Here is a 20,490-nt window from a genome sequence, read left to right on the forward strand (position 1 = left end):
TGTGAAATTGAATCTAATTGGTAATCATTCACAATGAACTGTAAACAAAACTCGTGGGAACAGATTTTTCATTGCTGTTAAGTTGATAAACTGTTATTTTCAAAATATATAATTGTTTATTGTCCTGTTTATATAAAGACATAGGAAATAATTTTCATTATATATTCAAAATTTCTTGAACTCTGTCGAAGAAAATTTTTTAACCAAAGTAGTTTTTATTTGTTTTACAAATAATTTACAAGAGTACTATCTATGGATTTACGAAAAATCCTGATTATATAATAATAGGATAATTATTTGAAAGGATGAAAACATAAATAAATTACTATGCGAATGGTCTTATTTAAGTACTTGATTTTTTAACATGCTAACATTAGAGTTGGCTAAGCAAAGACGCTACTTTTATGGCGGGACTGATTTATTGGATTTAATTTTAAATACATTTTTTTATTAATTTTACTATCTGTGATAAATATTCAAATAATAAGTAGACCATATTGAAAATCACAAAATGCCTGCTCGAAATTTTACCACGAAGGAAGCTTTATCAGATTACTGTTTAAAGGGAATGTGAAAGTATTTAAAAGGAAATGATTCATTATTTAATTGGTTCAATTCATCGTCTTTGTGAAGCAGTACTACAAAACAAGTTATATCCAACAAAATACTGAATGACTAAATGGGCCACTCAGTTTTTCTAATATTATAACCAAAGTTTCTATTGTTTTGCCAATGTCATAATAATGAATACTTTTTAGTTTGTTTTCTATTTTTAAGGCCTTATTCATAAACAATTTTTAAATTTAAACAACGTTTTAAAATCAAATTTTGTATGGATATTTTGCTTTTGTGGCTCCACAATATCAGTCAAACACCTTCTCTCGACTTGTCCCTATCTAAGTAGTCTTCAATTCAAATACCTATCAAACAATTGTCTCAATCTTCTTAAGGAAACATCAAATGATAACATCAACGCTATTTTTAACTACATTTTAAAAATAAATAAAAAAATCTAATTCGTACTTAATATAATTAGCTGATAGCCTTCGTTGCTCTCGCTAACTTTTTAATATTAGTCTTATATTAATATAAGTTTTAATATCATGTAAATAAATAAATAAAATAATAATTTTTTATGAATATGGGGGTTAGTATTTAATTAATAATGTTCTTATGTATTATAGTTAATATAATTTCTACAAAAATGTAAGGTTTTTTTATTTAGAATGCTATCCTATATGTTGTGGTGTATGGTACGAGTATCTTGAATTATACGTTTTTTTACCAGAAAAGTCTGTTGTCAAAAAGCTAAATCATGAAAATGTATTAGTTAAAAAAATTATAAAAACAAAAGCTAATCTGTAATTATCTTTTATTTTTTTAATTAATTTCTTGTTAATTTTCTCAATTTGTTTTCTTCCCACTCAAGCACTTTTGATTACATGAAACAGCTGTTGTGTTCATTCACAATAGTTTGACATTTTCTAATTGGACACAAGACATCTCTGCTCATAGATGACGTTTATCTGCATTTAGTCACTTCTTTCCATCGAAATTGTCCACGTTTTCGAAAGCTATTTTGTGCAATTGGTGTGTGTGCGAGGAATAAGTAAACAAAATGACTTCGTTAACTCCCGAACAGAAAAAGGAATTGATCACCCGTAACCTGCAAGAAACTTTGGGTGAAGATAAACTCAATGCCGTACTTAAGGAACGTGATTTGAAAATCTATTGGGGTACTGCCACCACCGGTAAACCTCATGTGGCCTATTTTGTGCCCATGTCGAAAATTGCTGACTTTTTGAAAGCAGGATGTGAGGTAAGACTTTAAATTTCAGAATATTTTTTAAAATCGGTTAATCTATTACCAGTTAGTCCTTGTACACAGCATTTAGGGTTATTTTAATTTTAAGATATTAATCATTGTTGGTATTTTGAAGCAATTAATTAACACATTTGTAGGTACACACTATTGAATGTGGCACTACAATTGTAAACAAATGCTTTATTTCTAGGAATTTAAGAAAGTAAATAAGTAAACATAATACGCAGAATTAACATAAAAGTTATTGTTTAGTTTATTCGTAAATCAATAAAATATCTGCAAAGGAAATACCAAATTTCAAATGCGTAACCAATTCGCAATTTGTTTCGAATACTTTGGTGTACTAAAAGGTGGGTATTATGCGATGATTTTGGGCGCTACAATCAACAGCACAAGTAACATTTTTGAATAAAATGCATGTTAATTTATTACCTTTAGAGAAGAACTTTATTATTAGTAATTTTATGAATGGACCTTGATCATTTAAATTATATTTTCTGAGATTTCATTTCTAATAAGAATTGTTATATTTAATTTGAATACTTGGTGTACTAAAAGGTGAGTGAGTGAACGCTACAATCAACAGCATAAGAAATCCTTTTGAAGAAATTTAATGTTAATTTGTTACCTTTACCTATGAACTTTATTACTAGTTATTTTAGGATAGGACCGATTTTGCGATCTTGATCATTTAAATTCTATTTTCTGAAATTTAATTTCTAATAGAAGTGTGTATTTTTCATTTCAAGGTCACCATTCTTTTTGCCGATCTTCATGCTTATTTGGATAATATGAAAGCACCATGGACTCTCTTGCAATTACGTACCCAATACTATGAAGCCGTCATTAAAGCCATGCTGTCGTCCATTGGTGTTCCTCTAGATAAATTGAAATTCGTAAAGGGTACCGACTACCAACTCTCCAAGGAATACACTCTAGATGTTTACAAACTAAGTTCAGTGGTTACGCAACACGATGCCAGAAAGGCAGGTGCTGAAGTTGTTAAACAAGTTGAATATCCTCTCCTATCCGGTTTACTCTATCCCGGTTTGCAAGCCTTGGATGAGGAATACCTCAAAGTTGATGCTCAATTTGGTGGCGTCGATCAAAGAAAAATCTTTACATTCTCTGAGAAATATTTGCCCCAGTTGGGCTATGAGAAACGTATACATTTCATGAATCCTATGGTTCCTGGTTTGGCTGGTGGTAAGATGTCTTCTTCAGAAGAAGATTCTAAGATTGATCTGTTGGATTCGCCCTCCAATGTCAAGAAGAAGTTGAAGAAGGCTTTCTGTGAACCCGGCAATATCGCTGACAATGGTTTGCTGTCATTCGTCAAACATGTGTTGTTCTCCTTGTTCAAAGATGGTGAAGGTTTTGAAATACATCGTGCGGCTGAAAATGGTGGCGACGTTACATTCAATAATTTTGCTGATTTAGAGCAGTATTTTGCTGATCAAAAATTGCATCCTGCTGATCTTAAAGCATCTGTAGAGAAATATATCAATAAATTACTGGAACCAATTAGAAAAGCTTTCGAAACACCAGAATTACAGTAAGTAGTAATGGAATTTATGTATTAATATAAATGTTACATCTAATTCTTTATTTTGTTACATTTTTAGAAAACTCAGTGCTGCTGCTTATCCACCACCAGCTAAAATTAAAGGTGGCAATGCCGCCAATGCTGCAGCTCCCGAGGAAGAGGGACCCCACCGCTTGGATATACGTGTGGGCAAGGTGATTGAGGTACAGCGTCATCCTGATGCTGATACTTTGTATGTCTTAAAGATTGACTTGGCTGAAGCTGAACCCCGTACTATTATCAGTGGTTTGGTGAAATTTGTTACCGTCGAAGAACTCGACCAACGTTTGGTAGCTGTTTTGTGTAATCTCAAGCCCTCCAAAATGCGTGGTATTCTGTCCGAAGGCATGGTTTTATGTACTTCAAAGTAAGTTCTTTTTATTATTGTAGTTACTTTGAAAAAGCTAAATTTATTTTTATTTGTAGTGAGGATCATACTGTGGTAGAGCCCATTATTGTTCCTGCCAATGCAGCTGCTGGTAGCCGTTTGGCCTTTGAAGGCTACAGTGGCCAACCTGATGAACAATTGAATCCCAAAAAGAAAGTTTGGGAAAAACTTTCGGCTGACTTCAAGACAAATGGCGAGGGTGTGGCTGTATGGAAGGATAATTTCTTATTGACTCCTGAAGGCGAAAAACTTTCCAGCAAATTAGCCAATTGTTGCATTAAATAGATGATTTTAGTAACGCGATATTATGAACAAAGGCATTTAGTTTATTTACCACATTCTTTTATTTATTTAAAACGCCTCTTATGAAACACATTTTGATATTTGTTTTTTTTTTTGTTTATTTTTTTTATTTTTGGTGTGAACGGCTTAAAGTTTAAACACAATAAATTATAACTGCCTCAACATTTAAACTTTACAATTTTAGCGTTTTATTTACAAATTAACTTACTAATGAAGTAACATTACGCTGCATTTTCAGCTTTTTTGGTTTCACTTGTTTTAGTTCCATTTTCTAAAACATCTTTTAATCTTTGTACTACTACTTGTTGTCCCAAGATTTCCATCATTTCGGCTACGCCTGGTCCTTCCTAAAATTAGATATAAGTATTTTGACAACTATTATTTCATTGTAAACATTATTGTCACTCACTTTTAAACCACTTAAAGCTGATCGTAAACATTTCATTAGAACTGGGAATTTTATATTTTCCTGTTTACTAAAATCTTTTAAAACGTTATTCAAATTATCCTTATTAAACTCAGCCTTTGTTATGATTTTAACTAGGGTTTCAAGTTGATCTGCAAAATAAATATATTTTAAATATATAGATATTGAAACATTTTTAATTTATTACCTGTAGTTAAATCCTTTTGATTGAAATTTGTAGGTTTGACCCATAGGAAACTTAATTTTGGCGATGTTAAATCTTTAACGAAAGTTAAACGCTGAGCTGACCATTGCAAAACACTTCTTATATGATTGGTATTTAAATCTAGGTTCGATCTAAAATAAAACATAAATATACTCTTAAAGATTTGGTAATTTTTTATCATATTTTAAATCATAGTGAATGGGAAAAGGGAAAAATTTCCAGCGGAATTGTTACTCATAATAGGTCTGATATATTTAAGTTCCATTAAATGTATTTATATTTTTGTTTTTTTCTAAATATAAAAAAGTATTTAGTATTGTTATGTATTGATCTGGTTAAAATTTCAGTTTGATTTAAGTCAACTCGATTTTTTTCTTTTTGTTTCATTCTACTTTAAAAATTATAACAACTTAAAATACTTACTCATTGGGATATGTTTCCTTGATTAAATTTGTAACATTCTCCACTAGCGCCGTTTTGGAAGTCTCCGATTCTAATAATTTAATGATATGCAAACGATTGAAATCATCCAATACTAGGGGATTTAATCGGCTAGGATGAGAATTTACTTTTTCAATATTAAACTAAAGGCAAAAAAAAAGAATTTATAAAAAACCTATTTTTAAAAATATTTTACTAGTACAAACCTTTTCTGAAAGTTCTGACATACTATACACCTTTGGTTTACTAAACTGTTCATGGGGAAAGCCACCACCAGCTGAGACCACGTAATTAACCAGAGACGTAGGGAAATAACCTTTATCTCTACCAAAGTAATATTAACATTAAGCTAAAGTTTCAATATGTCATATGTTGGCAAAACTTACCTAAAATGTTTAATACCAATATCACCCTGACGTTTACTTAACTTTGTGCCATCGGCATTGACTAAAAGCGGTAAATGACCAAATTTAGGTGGTTGCCAACCAAAGGCTCTAAAAATTACTAAAATTAGTTTTTAAGCATGATGTAGATAAAAATTAGTTTTCTTACTTATATAATAACAAGTGCTTTGTGGTAGAAATTTGCCACTCAACGCCACGAAAAACATGTGTCACAGCCATTAAATGATCATCCACCACATTAGCAAAATGATAAGTGGGAAACTGGTCAGTTTTAATTATAACAGGATCTCCCTCATTGTCACTTACATTGTGATGAACAGAGCCATAAATTAAATCGTTAATAGGTTCCTCGTAATCGTCGAGTTTGAAGCGTATACAAAAGGGAGTTTGTTTGGCCAAATGTTCATTGATTTGTTTCTCTGTAAGATGGCGACATTTATTATCATATTTGGGTATTTGACGAGCTCGAACAGCTTCTTTGCGTAGCAGGTCCAAACGGCGTTCAGTGCAAAAACAGCGATAGGCAGTACCATTGTCCAATAAGGTTTTCACTGAATCACTAAAAATTATTAATTTTATTCGTTTTGTTGTTTTTAAATAAAATTCTTATACTTACAGGTATATTTTAGTCCTTTGACTTTGTATATAAGGACCATAATTACCACCAAATTTACCAGGACCTTCATCTATATCTATACCAGCCCATTGTAAATCTTCTATTAAAGCTTCCATGGCACCGGGCACTAAACGTGTTTGATCAGTGTCTTCTATACGCAGTAAAAATTTACCATTTTGATTTTTAGCATATAAATAGTTGTACAATGCTGTACGTAGACCTCCTAAATGTAAATAACCTGCAATGGAATTTATTATTTCAGTTAATTATGTTTTAAAGTAATACAATAACATACCAGTAGGACTTGGAGCAAAACGCACTCTTACTTCGGATGAGGAAAGTCTTTTAATAATAAAAATATGTGGGGAGCTTTTATTTATAATTCTTTTTATCAAATGCATTTTTAGTTATAACTTTTATTTATAGTTTGTTATATTGTCTAGGTTTTATTAAAATTTCTTCTATTTGCACTTTTTGAAATTAACCTTATTTTTTGTTTACATTATACAGCTGACATAATATCTGACTGGGAACAGTTAATTGTGAGTATATGTTGATTCACAATAGTCATATCAATGTGAATTAAACAATTTTGAGCAAGCAATCAATATTAATTGCGACAAATTTTTATTTTATGAAAAATCATTTGTAAATATTTCCCGAAATCTAAGGTACTGCTGCATTGTATTATTAAAAACAAGTATAACAAATTATGTTTTCGAAATTTTTTTTGGTTAAGTTTAATATAGTGTTCTCGATTTTGACCCATTATCAGAGAAGTTTTGGGATTAATTAATTAAATTTGAGATTAATTCATTAAAATCTTAATTCAGAATTAAAAAATGTCAGCCATTCTTTACTGAAATACATCCCCAAAATTTTATATTTAGCTTCATTTAAAGCTTTTTTAATTTCTATAGATATATAAGTTGGTGGAAAGATGTTTTTATTTATTAAAACTAAAAACGTATCAATTTCGAATTTGTGTCCAAAATTAAAAAATTAAAATTTCACTCTAATACGTTATATATTTTTAGACAATTTAACGACTAAAGTACACTACTGACTATTGTGAATTATAATTTATTTTCATTCACAAACAATAGTTACAATAACATGGTATATTATTAAATCACAATGCATGCTTTGTTTACAAATTGTAAAAAACAAAACAGAAGTAATTTTCCCGGGTTTTATGTTTATTTCACAATTTTGATAAGAATTTGTCCAAGATTCCATGAAAAGGCCTGTAGCCATGAATAATGGCTTTGAAGAATGGGTAAATAGTTGTTATTCACTCAAAAATCATGATTATCATATAAATTATTTAACATTTAGGGCGGTTATATGGACGCCAAAATTACCAAACTGGAGGAACAGTTTAGTGCAGCCAGTAATCCCTATAAGAAAACTGATATATTTGCGGGTATATCCATATTTGTCAATGGCCACACCGATCCGTCGGCCGATGAACTTAAACGTATTATGATGATACATGGAGGTATTTTCCATCATTATGAGAGGTCACACACTACTTACATTATCGCCTCCAATTTACCCGATGTTAAGGTTCGCAACATGAATACCAGCAAAATTATAAGTCCTCAGTGGGTGGTGGATTGTATAAAGGAAGAAAAAATCATAGATTATACTAAATATTTGTTGTATACAAATCAAAAGAAATCCCAACCCAGTATTAGTTTTATTATGAAGAAAAAAGAGGAGCCGAATGTAAGTGTGATAAGTAATACAAATGAGGTGGACAAGCAATTGCAAGATAATTTGAAAAGTATAAATACTGGTTTACAAGATTTAAATGCTAAAATGAGGCAAAGTTTACCTACATCAGCGGATAGCACAATTTCAAAAAAAGATGTTTCTTTAAATGCTAGTTCTGCAAATTCTTCGAATGTGGCTCGTACAGCTGTTGATCCCAAATTTCTAAGTGAATTTTATAATAATTCACGTTTACATCATATAGCCACTTTAGGTGCTGGATTTAAACAATATGTTAGTGAGTTACGGGAACAGCATGGCTCGAATGGTTTCCCTGCAAGGCAGGACTTGAAAAAACGTTTACAATTGAACAATGTTGCTGAAGTTGAACCATTCAAAATGTCACGCCAGAAATCTTGTGTCATGCATATTGATATGGATTGTTTTTTCGTTTCGGTTGGTTTGCGAACACATCCCCATTTAAAAGGCCATCCGGTGGCTGTAACACATTCTAAAGGTATGACTTGAAATGTTTGAATAAGAAAAATTTTTGAAATTGTTTATTTCATTTGCTCCCAATAGGTGGCTCGTCGGCCACCGAAGTACCCGTTCATCCTAATGCTGATCGACATGCCGAAATGGAATTATTTGCCAAACGCTTTGAGCAACATCTGCACAATAACATTCTCTCTGATAAAGTGCGTGGTGGTTTCGAAAATAAAATGTCTCTATCAGAAATTGCATGTGCATCGTATGAAGCTCGTGCCAAAGGTATACGCAATGGCATGTTTGTGGGCCAAGCTCTGAAACTGTGTCCAGAACTTAAGACCATACAATATGATTTTGAGGGTTACAGGGAAGTGGCCTTTACCTTATACAATACTATTGCCCAGTATACTTTAAATATAGAAGCTGTTAGTTGCGATGAAATGTTTGTGGATTTAACAGAAGTTTTAGAGGAGCTAAAGGTGGATGTAATGGATTTCGTAAAGTCCATACGAGAAGAAGTAAGGGAGAAAACACAGTGTCCTTGTTCGGCGGGTATAGGAGCAAATAAGTAAGGTTCTTTTAAAGATTTTTAAAAATGTATTCTAATTGCTGAATTTTCTGGTAGATTACAAGCCAGAATGGCCACCAAGAAAGCCAAACCCGATGGCCAATATTATTTACAATGCGAAAATGTGGAGGCGTATATGTCGGAAATACCCATACAAGATTTGCCCGGAGTAGGCAGTAGTACGGCCTATACTTTAAAAGATGCCAATCTAATTACTTGTGGTGATTTACAGAAAGCAACATTGCCGCGTTTACAAATGTTGTTGGGTAAAAAATTCGGTGAAACTTTGTATCAATTTTGTCGGGGCATTGATCAAAGAGGTTTAACTTATGGTCAAATACGTAAATCTGTTTCGGCAGAGGTCAATTACGGCATACGTTTCAAAACCTATGCTGAATTGGAAACCTTTCTCAAACAATTGTGTGAAGAAGTGCACAATCGCTTGAAGGATATTAAGAGAAAAACAAAATGCGTTACTCTTAAACTAATGGTAAGAGCCAAAGAAGCACCTGTTGAAACTTCAAAATTCATGGGTCACGGCGTGTGTGACCATATTACCAAATCGGTGTCTTTATCGGAGTTTACTAATGATTTAGAAACAATAACACGTTGCATATTAACAACCATGAAGGCTTTAAATTTGCCACCTCATGAACTGAGAGGCATAGGAATACAGTTAACGAAATTAGATGATCCTACGGAACAGCAGGAAAAACCCAAAGAGAATATAATAAAGAATATGTTTTCTAAGGTAAAGGAAAAACAAAAAGAAGCTAAAGCACAAGATAATAAAACAGAAGACAAAGTATTTAAAGAGCCAGCAATAAAAACTGACATGTTGAATAGCGATCAACAGCGTAATAAAAGTCCTGAAGCTAAGAAAAGTCCTGATGCCATGAAAACTGTAGGAACCAAACGGGGACGTCCAAAAGCTGCTGGCAGTAATAAGGAGTCCAAAATCAAGCCCAATATAATGGGTATGTTAAAAACGGCAGCAGCCAAACAGGCACAACAAAGTACAAATAACAATGAACAAGATATACCAGAGGATATAGATCCTGAAGTATTTAATGCTTTACCTTTGGATATAAGAGAGGAAATTCTAAGAGAAAGAAGAAAAGCAACTAATAAGACGAACAAACCAGATATAGATAAAAAACCAGCTGCGAATAAAAACACAAATCAAAGTTTATTAAACGAAAGTGATTTCTTACCCTCCACATCAAAGGCTGCCCAACAAAAACGACACAAGAAGTTACAACAAAAAACTGAAACAAATCAAGAGCAAACTATGGATGTTGATCCAGAGTTTTTGGCCGCTCTACCACCTGAGTTGAGAGCTGAAATTGAACAACAACTTCAATTGCAAAAACAATCTAGGGAACATGAACAAAGTTATAGACCAGTAACTCCCCCGCCCAGTGATAATCATTATACGGTAACAAAGCAGAATAATCAAAATTCCTTAGCAGCAAGTGATATAAGTTCCGATAATATTTTCACCCAAAACAATTGTATAGAATTACTTTTGTCCTGGCTGCAAAGCTGTGATGTACCTGAAAACTATGATGTAGACTTAATGTGCTGCAATGCTCGAGAATTAGTAAGAGCGAAAGAGTTGGATAAACTATATGAGTCTCTGTTGTATTTGGGTCGCTTGATAAAACAACAGAAATATTCCGAAAATGATTGTTGTTGGCATTTGGCTTTTAAGATGATATTGGAAGCAGTACAAATGGAAATGCTGGAAGTTTATGATGGCAGGAAGTTGTATATGCCAGTGAAATTGAAATGTGATAAATGTAAATTTTAAAAAGGCAATAAAAATTAAAATTTTTACCACTACACCATTATCTGTTGTTTTTCAGAAGTTTCTAATTGTATTCTAATTGTATTTCGGAAATGTCTAAGATACCTAAAGTAAAACTGTTAATAACTTTAGAACTGTTAGCCAGATTTTTATCATTTTTTATATCATATTAGAAATCAGTCACTTATCAAAAAAAAACATTCTGCTACAAAAACTTCAAATGCCTTATGGTGGAACTTACAAATTGTTTTTAAACACAAACAAAGCTTATGAAAGCAATATTTATTTGTCGCTCCTAAAAGTATACTTTGAAAATAATACGATATTTTTAAGAAACATTTTATGGTATCATTTAGGGATATGTATTTTAAATTAACCTTGCTTAAAGGATATTGTTTAAGATTTGTTGGTTCAATATCCTGTTTCCAAAAGAAAATAATTTTTAATTCATAATCACATAAATCTATTGTAAAATAAAAAATATCCGAATTTCTATATTTTCGATATCAGTTATTAACAGAACTAAATTGTTCTCCTTCTTTTATCATAATGACTGACCTTGCAAGATTCAAATTTATTTAAAATCAAGAAAAAAATTTCCAACTTTTTTTTTCACTCATAATTAAAAGATTTATTTTTAAAACAATATTAATCTTTATATGCAAGAAAAACATCTGCTTTTCTGGTATCCAAGGAAACAAATGAAAGCAAAAAGAAAAAAAAAATGTCTAACTAAAATCATCATCAATCTCCAGCAGCTTGTTATCTCTGTTGTATTTTGAACATAAAATATCATCATCATTCATTTATTATTAAATGCATTGTCGCCTCTTAAAGCCACCTTTGATAGTTTGTGATGATCATGAAAGATGTTATTGTAGATATGTATATGTATGTAGTTACTTATACGCTTGTATGTTTGTAGATAGTTAGGTAGTTGTCTTGTTACGATCAACTTACTCTTTATATGAAAACTTATTTAAAGGTTTTTGTAATTAGTTTTATCACGCCACATCAAACGGAAGTAAGCCCACATTTAACGCAGTCTCCCAAACTTGTATGATAAATACAATTTGCATGCATATTCATATGTTTATATGTATGTGCTTGTGTGGTGCTTCAAAACTAATAGGAAAATGATAAATCGTTTAAGTTATTATGGTCTTTTGAATTTATTTTTGTTATTTTTCCTCCTTTTTAATAAGTAAAACAAGTTTATTAGGAAAAGGCGTAGCAGTTTATAATGTCAAGTAATAAAATCTATATTAAAATAAACAACTTGGAATAACCTAAAAGTCGGTAAATAGTGGTCCAAATGGAAAAACACAATAACACAGGTCTACAATGATTAAATTATTTTACAGTTTAGATGCTTAATTTTTTAGATTTTCAACAATGACTGTCCTTGGTATCCTTGCACAGTGGTTTAGAAACTTTTTTTTTTAAATAATTCGGTATCTGGGGAACTATTGGAACTGAGGTGTTTTCGAGTCGATTAACGTTTGTTCAGCTTCCTAGCGCCAATGGGGCCCGTGCGTAGCCCCTCAATGTTGGTCACCTCGGGTCACAATTTTTTTTAAAAAAATCGCCAATTATAACGTAAAAAATACGGCTTTTTTTACAAGTTCCAAATTTGGATGCGTATAACTTTTTATAGCGAGATAACTGTAGCAAGTTCCTTTTATTTTATTTAGAATTTTATCGCGAATATAGCTGATATTTTAAAAATAAATTTCGACCCTCTTTAGGCCCGCCATATCTAAAAAACTATAAAAAGATCGAGCAAAATTAAAAAAAAACAAGTAAGAGAGCTATATTCGGCTTTGCCGAATCTTATATACCCTTCACCAAATTATACTTTAAAATAAATTTTTTAAATATTTTTAGGTAAACAAAATTTAATTTTTTTTAATTGTTTTCCAAATTTTTTTTTTGAAATTATTTTTTAATTTTTTTTAAAAAAAGTTTTTTCCAAATTTTTTAAAAAAAAAAATTTTTAATTTTTTTTTTAGTTTTTAAATTTTGAAAAAAAAATTCGGGTTAAAAAATATTTTTCACGATTCTGACCTATTGTACAGTGGTGGCCACCAATTTAAGACAAATACTTGAATTTTTTTCATCAACTAAATTTTAAGTGCGATAGAGCCAAAATAAAAGGACCTCTAAGGGTATGAAATTTATTATTAATGTTTCTAGTTTCTGAAAAATGTTTGGAAAAATCGGTAAAACATATATGGACAAAGATATGTGGAAATACGTTGACCCACATCAGCGAACATCCGCTGTTAATAACATGATATGACCGAAACTAATGTAACTAAAAATACGAAATTTGGTCCGAATATTTTATAATAACAAAATTATAATGATATAAATGTGAGAAAATATGTTTATTTAAAAAAAAAATTTTGGTCAAATTGTAGAAAAATTGTATGTGTTCATGGTGAATATGTACGAATTGACACAGTCGAATAAAACACACTTGTGTGTTAAAACAGTCCTCATACATACATATTTGTGGAAATATTTGAAAAAATAATTGACAATTACATGGAATTTAGCAAACATTTTTTGTCTTAAATTCCTGGCCACCACTGTAGGTCCAACTTACTATAGCCTTATCTACATCGCTGCAATGGACTTTGAAATATCTATCATTAGATATCCATATTGTCTATATTAATGACTTAGTATTCCAGATATAGATAAAAAATAGGTCAAAAATCGAGGTTGTCTTGGTTTTTTGCTCATATCTCCGTTATTTATGGACCGATTTTGTTGATTTTAAATAGCAAACTTCTCGAAAGCATGTCTGACAGAATTATTGAAGATTTGGATCCCGAAGATATCTGGGGTCTTCAGAAAATTGATTTCAACAGACAGACGGACATGGCTTAATCGACTCCGCTATCTATAAGGATCTAGAATGGATATACTTTATAGGGTCGGAAATGAAAAATGTAGAAATTACAAACGGAATGACAAACTTATATATACCCTTCTCACGAAGGTGAAGGGTATAATAAATCAATAAATCTTAATATCTTTTCAACTAATAGAGATAACCATCACTTTGTAGATCTTCTCAAGGACTATTTATGTTTAAAATTTCAGCTCATTCGGATCATAAATGGATTTATGTCGATTTTTTTAAAAAAAATTTGAGACCCGAGTTGACCAACTTTGAGGGACTACGCACTGGCCCCCATCGACTCGAAAACACCTCAGCTCAAACCATGTGAAATTTCGTAACAATATCTCCAATAGTTCCACAGATACCGAATTATTTCCAAAAAAAAGTTTCTAAAGCACTGTGGCTTGGTGTGATACTCCTTGGTATCTACCTTCAAACAAATCTTATCAACAGAGATTATTTTGACGAAAACTTCAGCAGGTAGCTCCATTTGTTTGGGCCCAGTCTTGTTTTCGACAGACAGACGGACGACAGCTAGATCATCCTAGAATCTTTTGAGGACCCAGAATGTATATACTTTTTAATTCTACGGCCAATATTTCGATATGTTACAAACGGAATGACAAAATCAATATACCCCTTATCTTTTTTGATGGTGGGATGATCATCTGTGATCACATAGATTTTCAACAAAAAAATAGATTTTGCTTATGAAAATGAACTGAAACATATACTATAAGTCGGTAAACTTAAGTGATTCCATTTGGACCACTATTTACAGACTTAAAGGCACGTTTATGCTTCAGTTAATTTCATATGTAAAATCAATTTTTGGTTGAAAATATAAGTGATCATGCATTATCATACTTTTTACACTTGGATCATATTTATTTCCGATTTGTAGTCACGATGATGAATCAGTCAGTCACTCAGTAACGTTACCCTTTCATATGTATAGCTTGCAATCTGGTCACTTTAAGCATGTAAAATATGAACCATTTAAAAATTCAATCTTTAAACAAAATTTCACTCATAATATTTAAAAAAAAAAAATAAAAAATTCCTGCACAAAATGCGTTTATTAATGAATGACATACATGATCGACATCCTGCTAATAAATTTTACATAAAATAATTTTTTCTCTCGTTTATTTAGTAATTTACAAGACACCTGTGCTCACCATACTTGTTTTGTACTAAATAGTAAAATACATAAGTATTTTCTTTCCATGCCTACAAAATCCACAGGATATAATATTAATTTAAATTTTTGTATATTACGACAACAACAGCAACAACAACAACAACTGCGGAGACAACAGCACAATTAAAAAGTCGTTCAATCTAAAAAGTGACTTTAAGACAAGCGAAGCTCCCGGTTAAGAAGTGAATTACAAAAATCTGGTACAACAAAAAAAAACAGGATGTTTTAGCAAAAAGTCAATACAATTAAATACTAAAACTATGACGACGTGGACGATGACTACGAAGATGATGATATTGACGATATTAAAATGATGGGGATGTTGAAAATGATTTTAATTACATGCAGTTTCCCCCATTGAGTGTGATATTTTTTTGTGTGTTGAAATTTGTTCAATGAATTAAATCGAACTAAAGTAAAAATTATTTTAAAAAGTAGTATAAATAATAAATTACACATACAAATGTTGGTATATTTGTATGAGTAGTAGTATTTTTGTCCCCCCTTTCTGGTTTCAAAAGAGTACGAAAACATAAATTTTAAATCACAATTATTTGTCTGGAAATTAATTCGTGTTATAAACAAGAGCTACTGGCTTTAATTGCTGTGAGTGTGGAGAAAAAGTATTGCCAGGCAGCTAAAATACTTGAAAATTATGGGATTTGAAGTGTATGAAATGTAAAGTGTCATTAATACGACACAAAACTTGTATTATCAACTGAGGGAGCCAATTCCACTTTTAAATTTCTTGCAATTTCCAACAAAGATTTAAAATTTTTGACAAGTTACAGTCACTTTTTAGTGCCAGTGGTGGATCATAAAGTAAATTTCTTGTACGGATCGTAGATCATATTATAGTCCGTTTATAATTAATGGAATGTCAAATTAGTGTCATTTTCTGAGGCCAGTCATAGGTGATCTTATTATAAATTTTTGTTTCAAATCGTAAGTCATATTATAAACGAAAGTCATATTAAATTGCTGTTGCCAAACGCAGTTCATATTATAGTAAATTTATGATGCCAATCGTATATTATATCACAGCCAATTTCTGGTGTCAATCGTAAGTTATATTGTAGTCAATTTATAGTACCAATTAAAGGTCGTATTACAATAAATTGCAGGTACTAGTTATATCGCTGGCTTAACATGCAAAGACTTACTTTAAAATTTTACAGGAGAGACAAAAAACATTCAAAATTTTTTTTTGCATAAATAATTTTGAATTCTGTAAACGCAATTTTTTTGTATTTTTCTTTGTTTATTATGTGCGTAAAAGCATAATGATAAAATAAGTATTTGCCGAGATAAAAGGTTTTTTGGACTTAGAGCCTTTTCTATTGGTATTTTTCTTAGAACTTGTCTTTCATTTCTTATTTACTACTTTTTTTACCCTTCACCATGAGTGGCAAGGGTATATATAAGTTTGTCATTCAGTTTGTAATTTCTACATTTTTCATTTGCGACCCCACAAAGATCGTTATAGATAGCGAAGTCGATATAGCCATGTCCGTCTGTCAGTCTGTATGTTGAAATCAACTTTCTGTAGCCCAAATAACTTACATACGTAAATCATACATCAGTATATCGGGAATTCTTCCTTGTTATTAAAAATCGACAACATCGGTCCACAAATGGCTGAGATATAAGGAAAATACCAGGACAACCTCGCTTTTTGGCCTATTTTTGTTCTATATCTGGATTACTAAGTCATTAATATAGACAATATGGGTATCTAATAGGGTATTCGAATTATTCGATTTTTCTCTTGTTCGAATAAAACGAATAATTCGAATAAGAGATTTTAACTTGTTCGAATAATTCGATCACACGTTTAAAATTAATCGAATTATTCGAATAATTTAAATTTTTTTAAAAAAGTAAAGAATGAAGTTTTGATTTCGGGTTTTTAATATTGTTAAGGAAAAACAAAAAATATCGTTAAAGTTAACCATTGAAGTATTGATAATGTTAAAAAACATTCGAATCTACAAAACAATTGACTAGCAACCCTTTAGTTTCCGTTTTGGAGCTATGCTTTAAAAAATTTGAGCTAGTTGGACATGATCCTGAATTCAAATACAATATAAACGTATTAAGAACTTTTATATGTCGTTCATTAATTCGGGTTTTAAATTGAGTAACTAATTCTTTAGAAAATTAATTATTTACTATTTCTAAATTATTTATAACAAATTGTATTATTCATCAAGCTCTATCAATGTTGCCGAATCTTTGCTTAATAAAGTGGCCTTGGGTAATTACACAATAAAGGGAATCTGTCCAAAGTTTGATATCATTGTCAGTGAACGTGGCTAACTTGAAGTCAGGCGGTGCATGATTGACGCATTTACAAATACGCAAAAAGTTAATTACCATGTTAGACAAAGATGTCCAACGATGTTTAATATCATGTATAAGACGAACTCCATGCTTTTCTTGCAACAAAACGTTAGTTTACAATAATTGTGTTTATCATTCGATTTATTAAATATTTTGCGGTTAATAACATCACTTATATACATATATTTTAAGATCATGGCCTTCATCTATTTCAATGTAATCATTATAAATGTCATCCTCAATATCACTTTCGACGACGGTTTCAAAATCACATTCTCCATCACATTCAACTCCACTTTAATCTAAGTTAATATTTTGATTATTAATTGCGATTCTTCCAATATTTCGCCAGCTAAATAATAAATATTTTATTCCGTACCTTTTATTTTCATTGGTTCAAGTCCTAAGTTAAAAATGTTGAAAGATTTGTTTTTAGAATTGTTACTTCTTGCAGTTATATTTATATATATAGAAGGAGCTATCGGAACACTCATCTGCAGTGATCGAAAGTCCATTTGTCTTTAGTTATTTGTCGAATTTCAGAAACAATACAATTTATGTGAGTCATTATTACTTATTTAAATTTGAAAGTATGAGAAAATTTTAAGCAATTTAATAAATTTAAATATATATGAACATTTATTCGTTTTATTCGATTATTCTACATAAAATTGTTCGAATTATTCGTTATTCGAAAATGGCCATTTTTAAATTGTTCGAATAATTATTCGTAAGAAATTATTCGATTAATCGAACGATCATTAGTCGAATGAACACCCTAGTATCTAATGATAGATATTTCAAAGTCCATTGCAACGATGTATATAAGGCTATAGTAATTTGGACCTATAACGGGTCAAAATCGGAAAAATATATTTTAACCCGAATTTTTTTTTTCATCAAAAAATTTTTTTGTCATACATTTTTTTTCCAAAAAAAACATTTAAAAAAAATATTTGGAAAAAAGTTGTTTAAAACGGGTAAATTAGATTCGGCACAGCCAAATATAGCTCTCCTACTTCACTAATAATTTAAAAAATTTAAAAAAAAAAATTTGGAATTATTTTTTTTAAATTTTAAAAAACAATTTCGATAAATTGGACAAAGCGCTTTTGTTCATCACTACAAAACAACAACAAAAAGCGAGATAACTCTAATTTTTTTTCTTTGTAATCAATGTATTTTTACTTATTGTATATTACTGCATTAAAATCTCAATTTCTAAAAAAAGTGGACTTAGAGCCTTTACATGTTAAGCCAGCGATATGTCATATTAACGACAATTTCTGGTTACAATATGAGGTCATATTATAGTCAAACTCTGATGTCAATCGTAGGTTATATTATAGTAAATTATATCGTAAATTTCTGCTACTGTAGGTCACATTAAAGTCAATTTTTGGTACCAACCACAGGTCTTATAATAACTTTCAGGGGTCAATCGTAGGTAAGATTTTAGTAAATTTCTGGTAATAATCGTAAGTCATATTATATTAAATTTCTGGTACTAATTGGAGGTCTTATTACAATAAATTTCTGGTGCTAATCGTAGTTCACACTATAATCAATTTATGGTGGTAATCGTAGATCAAACATGTACATTTCTGATGCCAGTCGTAGGTCATATTATAGTAAATTTCTGGTGCCAATTATAGGTCATATTATAGTTAATTCTGGTAGCAATCGTAAGTCCCATTATAGTTAATTTCTAGTGCCAATCGTAGGTCACATTATAGTAAATTTCTAGTGCCAATCATGGGTCATTTCTGGTGATAATCATAGGTATTATTATAGTAAATTTCTGGTGCCAATCGTAGGTCACATTATAGCCAATTTCTGTTGCCAATCATGGGTCAATTCTGGTGCCAATCATAGGTCATTTCTGGTGCCAATCGTAGGTCATATTATAGTGAATTTCTGGTATCAATCGAAGGTCATATTATAGTCAATTTCTGGTGCCAATCATAGGTCAATTCTGGTGCCAATCGTAGGTCACATTATAATTAATTTGTGGTGCCAATCGTAGGTCACATTATAGTCAACATCTGGTGCCAAATTTATGTCACATTATAGTAAATTTTCGGTGGCAATAATGGGTCAATTCTGGAGCCAATCATGGGTATTATTATATTAAATTTCTAGTGCCAATCATGGGTCAATTCGTAGGTCACATTATAGTGAATTTCTGGTGCCAATCGTAGGCCACATTATAGAACATTTTTGGTGCCAATCATGGGTCAATTCTGGTGCCAATCGTAGGTCACATTATAGTAAATTTCTGCTGCCAATCATGGATCAATTCTTTTGCCAATCATAGGTCTTATTATAGTAAATGTCTGGTACCAATCATAGGTCTTATATAGTCAATTTTTGGTGGTAATCGTAGATCAAACTAGTAAATTTCTGATGCCAATCGTAGGTCACATTATAGTCAATTTCTGGTGCCAATTATAGGTCATATTATAGTTAATTCTGGTACCAATCCTAAATCATATTATAGTAAATTTCTGCCAATTCTACAATTTTTGACAACTTATTGTACACAATTTTTATACCCTACACCACCATAGTGGGGAGGGTATTATGCGTTTGTGCAGATGTTTGTAACGCCCAAAAATATTAGTCTAACACCCACCTTAAAGTATACCGATCGACTTAGAATCACTTTCTGAGTCGATTAAACGATGTCCGTCCGTCCGTCCGTCTGGTTGGCTGGCTGGCTGGCTGTCCATGTAAACCTTGTGCGCAGAGTACAGGTCGCAATTTTGAAGATATTTCGATCAAATTTGGCCCAAGGACCAAGCCTATTGAAACTGGCTGAAATCGGTCCATTATTTCACCTAGCCCCCATACAAATGTCCCCTCGATATTGGACTTTATCGGTCATAAATGTTTAATTTATCTATGTATCTACACAAATTTCGCTCCAAATAAGTTTTATATATACAAAATTCATGTCACCAAATTTTGTTACGATCGGTCCATAATTAGTCATAGCTCCCATATAGACCCGCTTCCGAAAATCACTTTAACGTGCATAAATCGCTTAAAAATGTTGGTATACACACAAAATTCAACATAGTTAACTTTAATATAGACATAAATCACACGACCTAATTTTATGGTGATCGGTCCATAATTGGTCATAGCTCCCATATAAGGCCCACTTCCGAAAATCACTCACGAATATAAATTATTGATATTTTAAAAGAAAAATATTTTTACTCATTTACTTGGTGTAGGGTATTATAT

General features: G+C 31.2%; 3 protein-coding genes across 3 annotated transcripts; 2 read left to right on the forward strand and 1 right to left on the reverse strand.

Annotated features, from left to right (window-relative positions):
- Nucleotides 1-1,507: 1,507 nt before the first annotated feature.
- TyrRS (Tyrosyl-tRNA synthetase) lies at nucleotides 1,508-4,279 on the forward strand. Its single transcript, XM_065502844.1, has 4 exons — nucleotides 1,508-1,819; nucleotides 2,575-3,380; nucleotides 3,451-3,777; nucleotides 3,837-4,279. Exons 1-4 carry the CDS (start codon nucleotides 1,619-1,621, stop codon nucleotides 4,081-4,083), a joined length of 1,581 nt encoding a protein of 526 aa, XP_065358916.1. The 5' UTR covers nucleotides 1,508-1,618; the 3' UTR covers nucleotides 4,084-4,279.
- Nucleotides 4,186-6,597, reverse strand: GluRS-m (putative glutamate--tRNA ligase, mitochondrial). The gene is made up of 9 exons (XM_065502845.1): nucleotides 6,490-6,597; nucleotides 6,195-6,432; nucleotides 5,727-6,137; nucleotides 5,561-5,668; nucleotides 5,381-5,498; nucleotides 5,157-5,317; nucleotides 4,716-4,864; nucleotides 4,511-4,659; nucleotides 4,186-4,448 (listed from the first exon to the last, which is right to left on the reverse strand). The coding sequence occupies exons 1-9, from the start codon at nucleotides 6,593-6,595 to the stop codon at nucleotides 4,323-4,325; spliced, it is 1,566 nt and encodes a 521-aa protein (XP_065358917.1). The 5' UTR covers nucleotides 6,596-6,597; the 3' UTR covers nucleotides 4,186-4,322.
- A 755-nt stretch (nucleotides 6,598-7,352) lies between these two features.
- Nucleotides 7,353-10,798, forward strand: Rev1 (Rev1 DNA directed polymerase). Its single transcript, XM_065506148.1, has 4 exons — nucleotides 7,353-7,473; nucleotides 7,533-8,427; nucleotides 8,493-8,967; nucleotides 9,025-10,798. Exons 1-4 carry the CDS (start codon nucleotides 7,432-7,434, stop codon nucleotides 10,778-10,780), a joined length of 3,168 nt encoding a protein of 1,055 aa, XP_065362220.1. The 5' UTR covers nucleotides 7,353-7,431; the 3' UTR covers nucleotides 10,781-10,798.
- Nucleotides 10,799-20,490: the final 9,692 nt, after the last annotated feature.

The sequence above is a fragment of the Calliphora vicina genome, chromosome 3 (assembly GCF_958450345.1).
Source record: "Calliphora vicina chromosome 3, idCalVici1.1, whole genome shotgun sequence".
Classification (NCBI taxonomy): domain Eukaryota; kingdom Metazoa; phylum Arthropoda; class Insecta; order Diptera; family Calliphoridae; genus Calliphora; species Calliphora vicina.

Coding starts and splice junctions, on each gene's coding strand:
- GluRS-m (XM_065502845.1), bottom strand. CDS start 6,595: ATGCATTTGATAAAAAGAATTATAAATAAAAGCTCCCCACATATTTTT. Junction 6,433..6,489: donor TTTTGCTCCAAGTCCTACTG/GTATGTTATTGT, acceptor ATTCCATTGCAG/GTTATTTACATTTAGGAGGT. Junction 5,669..5,726: donor AAGCACTTGTTATTATATAA/GTAAGAAAACTA, acceptor AGTAATTTTTAG/AGCCTTTGGTTGGCAACCAC.
- Rev1 (XM_065506148.1), top strand. CDS start 7,432: ATGAAAAGGCCTGTAGCCATGAATAATGGCTTTGAAGAATGG. Junction 7,474..7,532: donor ATAATGGCTTTGAAGAATGG/GTAAATAGTTGT, acceptor TTTAACATTTAG/GGCGGTTATATGGACGCCAA. Junction 8,968..9,024: donor GCGGGTATAGGAGCAAATAA/GTAAGGTTCTTT, acceptor ATTTTCTGGTAG/ATTACAAGCCAGAATGGCCA.
- TyrRS (XM_065502844.1), top strand. CDS start 1,619: ATGACTTCGTTAACTCCCGAACAGAAAAAGGAATTGATCACCCGTAAC. Junction 1,820..2,574: donor TTTTGAAAGCAGGATGTGAG/GTAAGACTTTAA, acceptor TTTCATTTCAAG/GTCACCATTCTTTTTGCCGA. Junction 3,381..3,450: donor TTCGAAACACCAGAATTACA/GTAAGTAGTAAT, acceptor TTACATTTTTAG/AAAACTCAGTGCTGCTGCTT.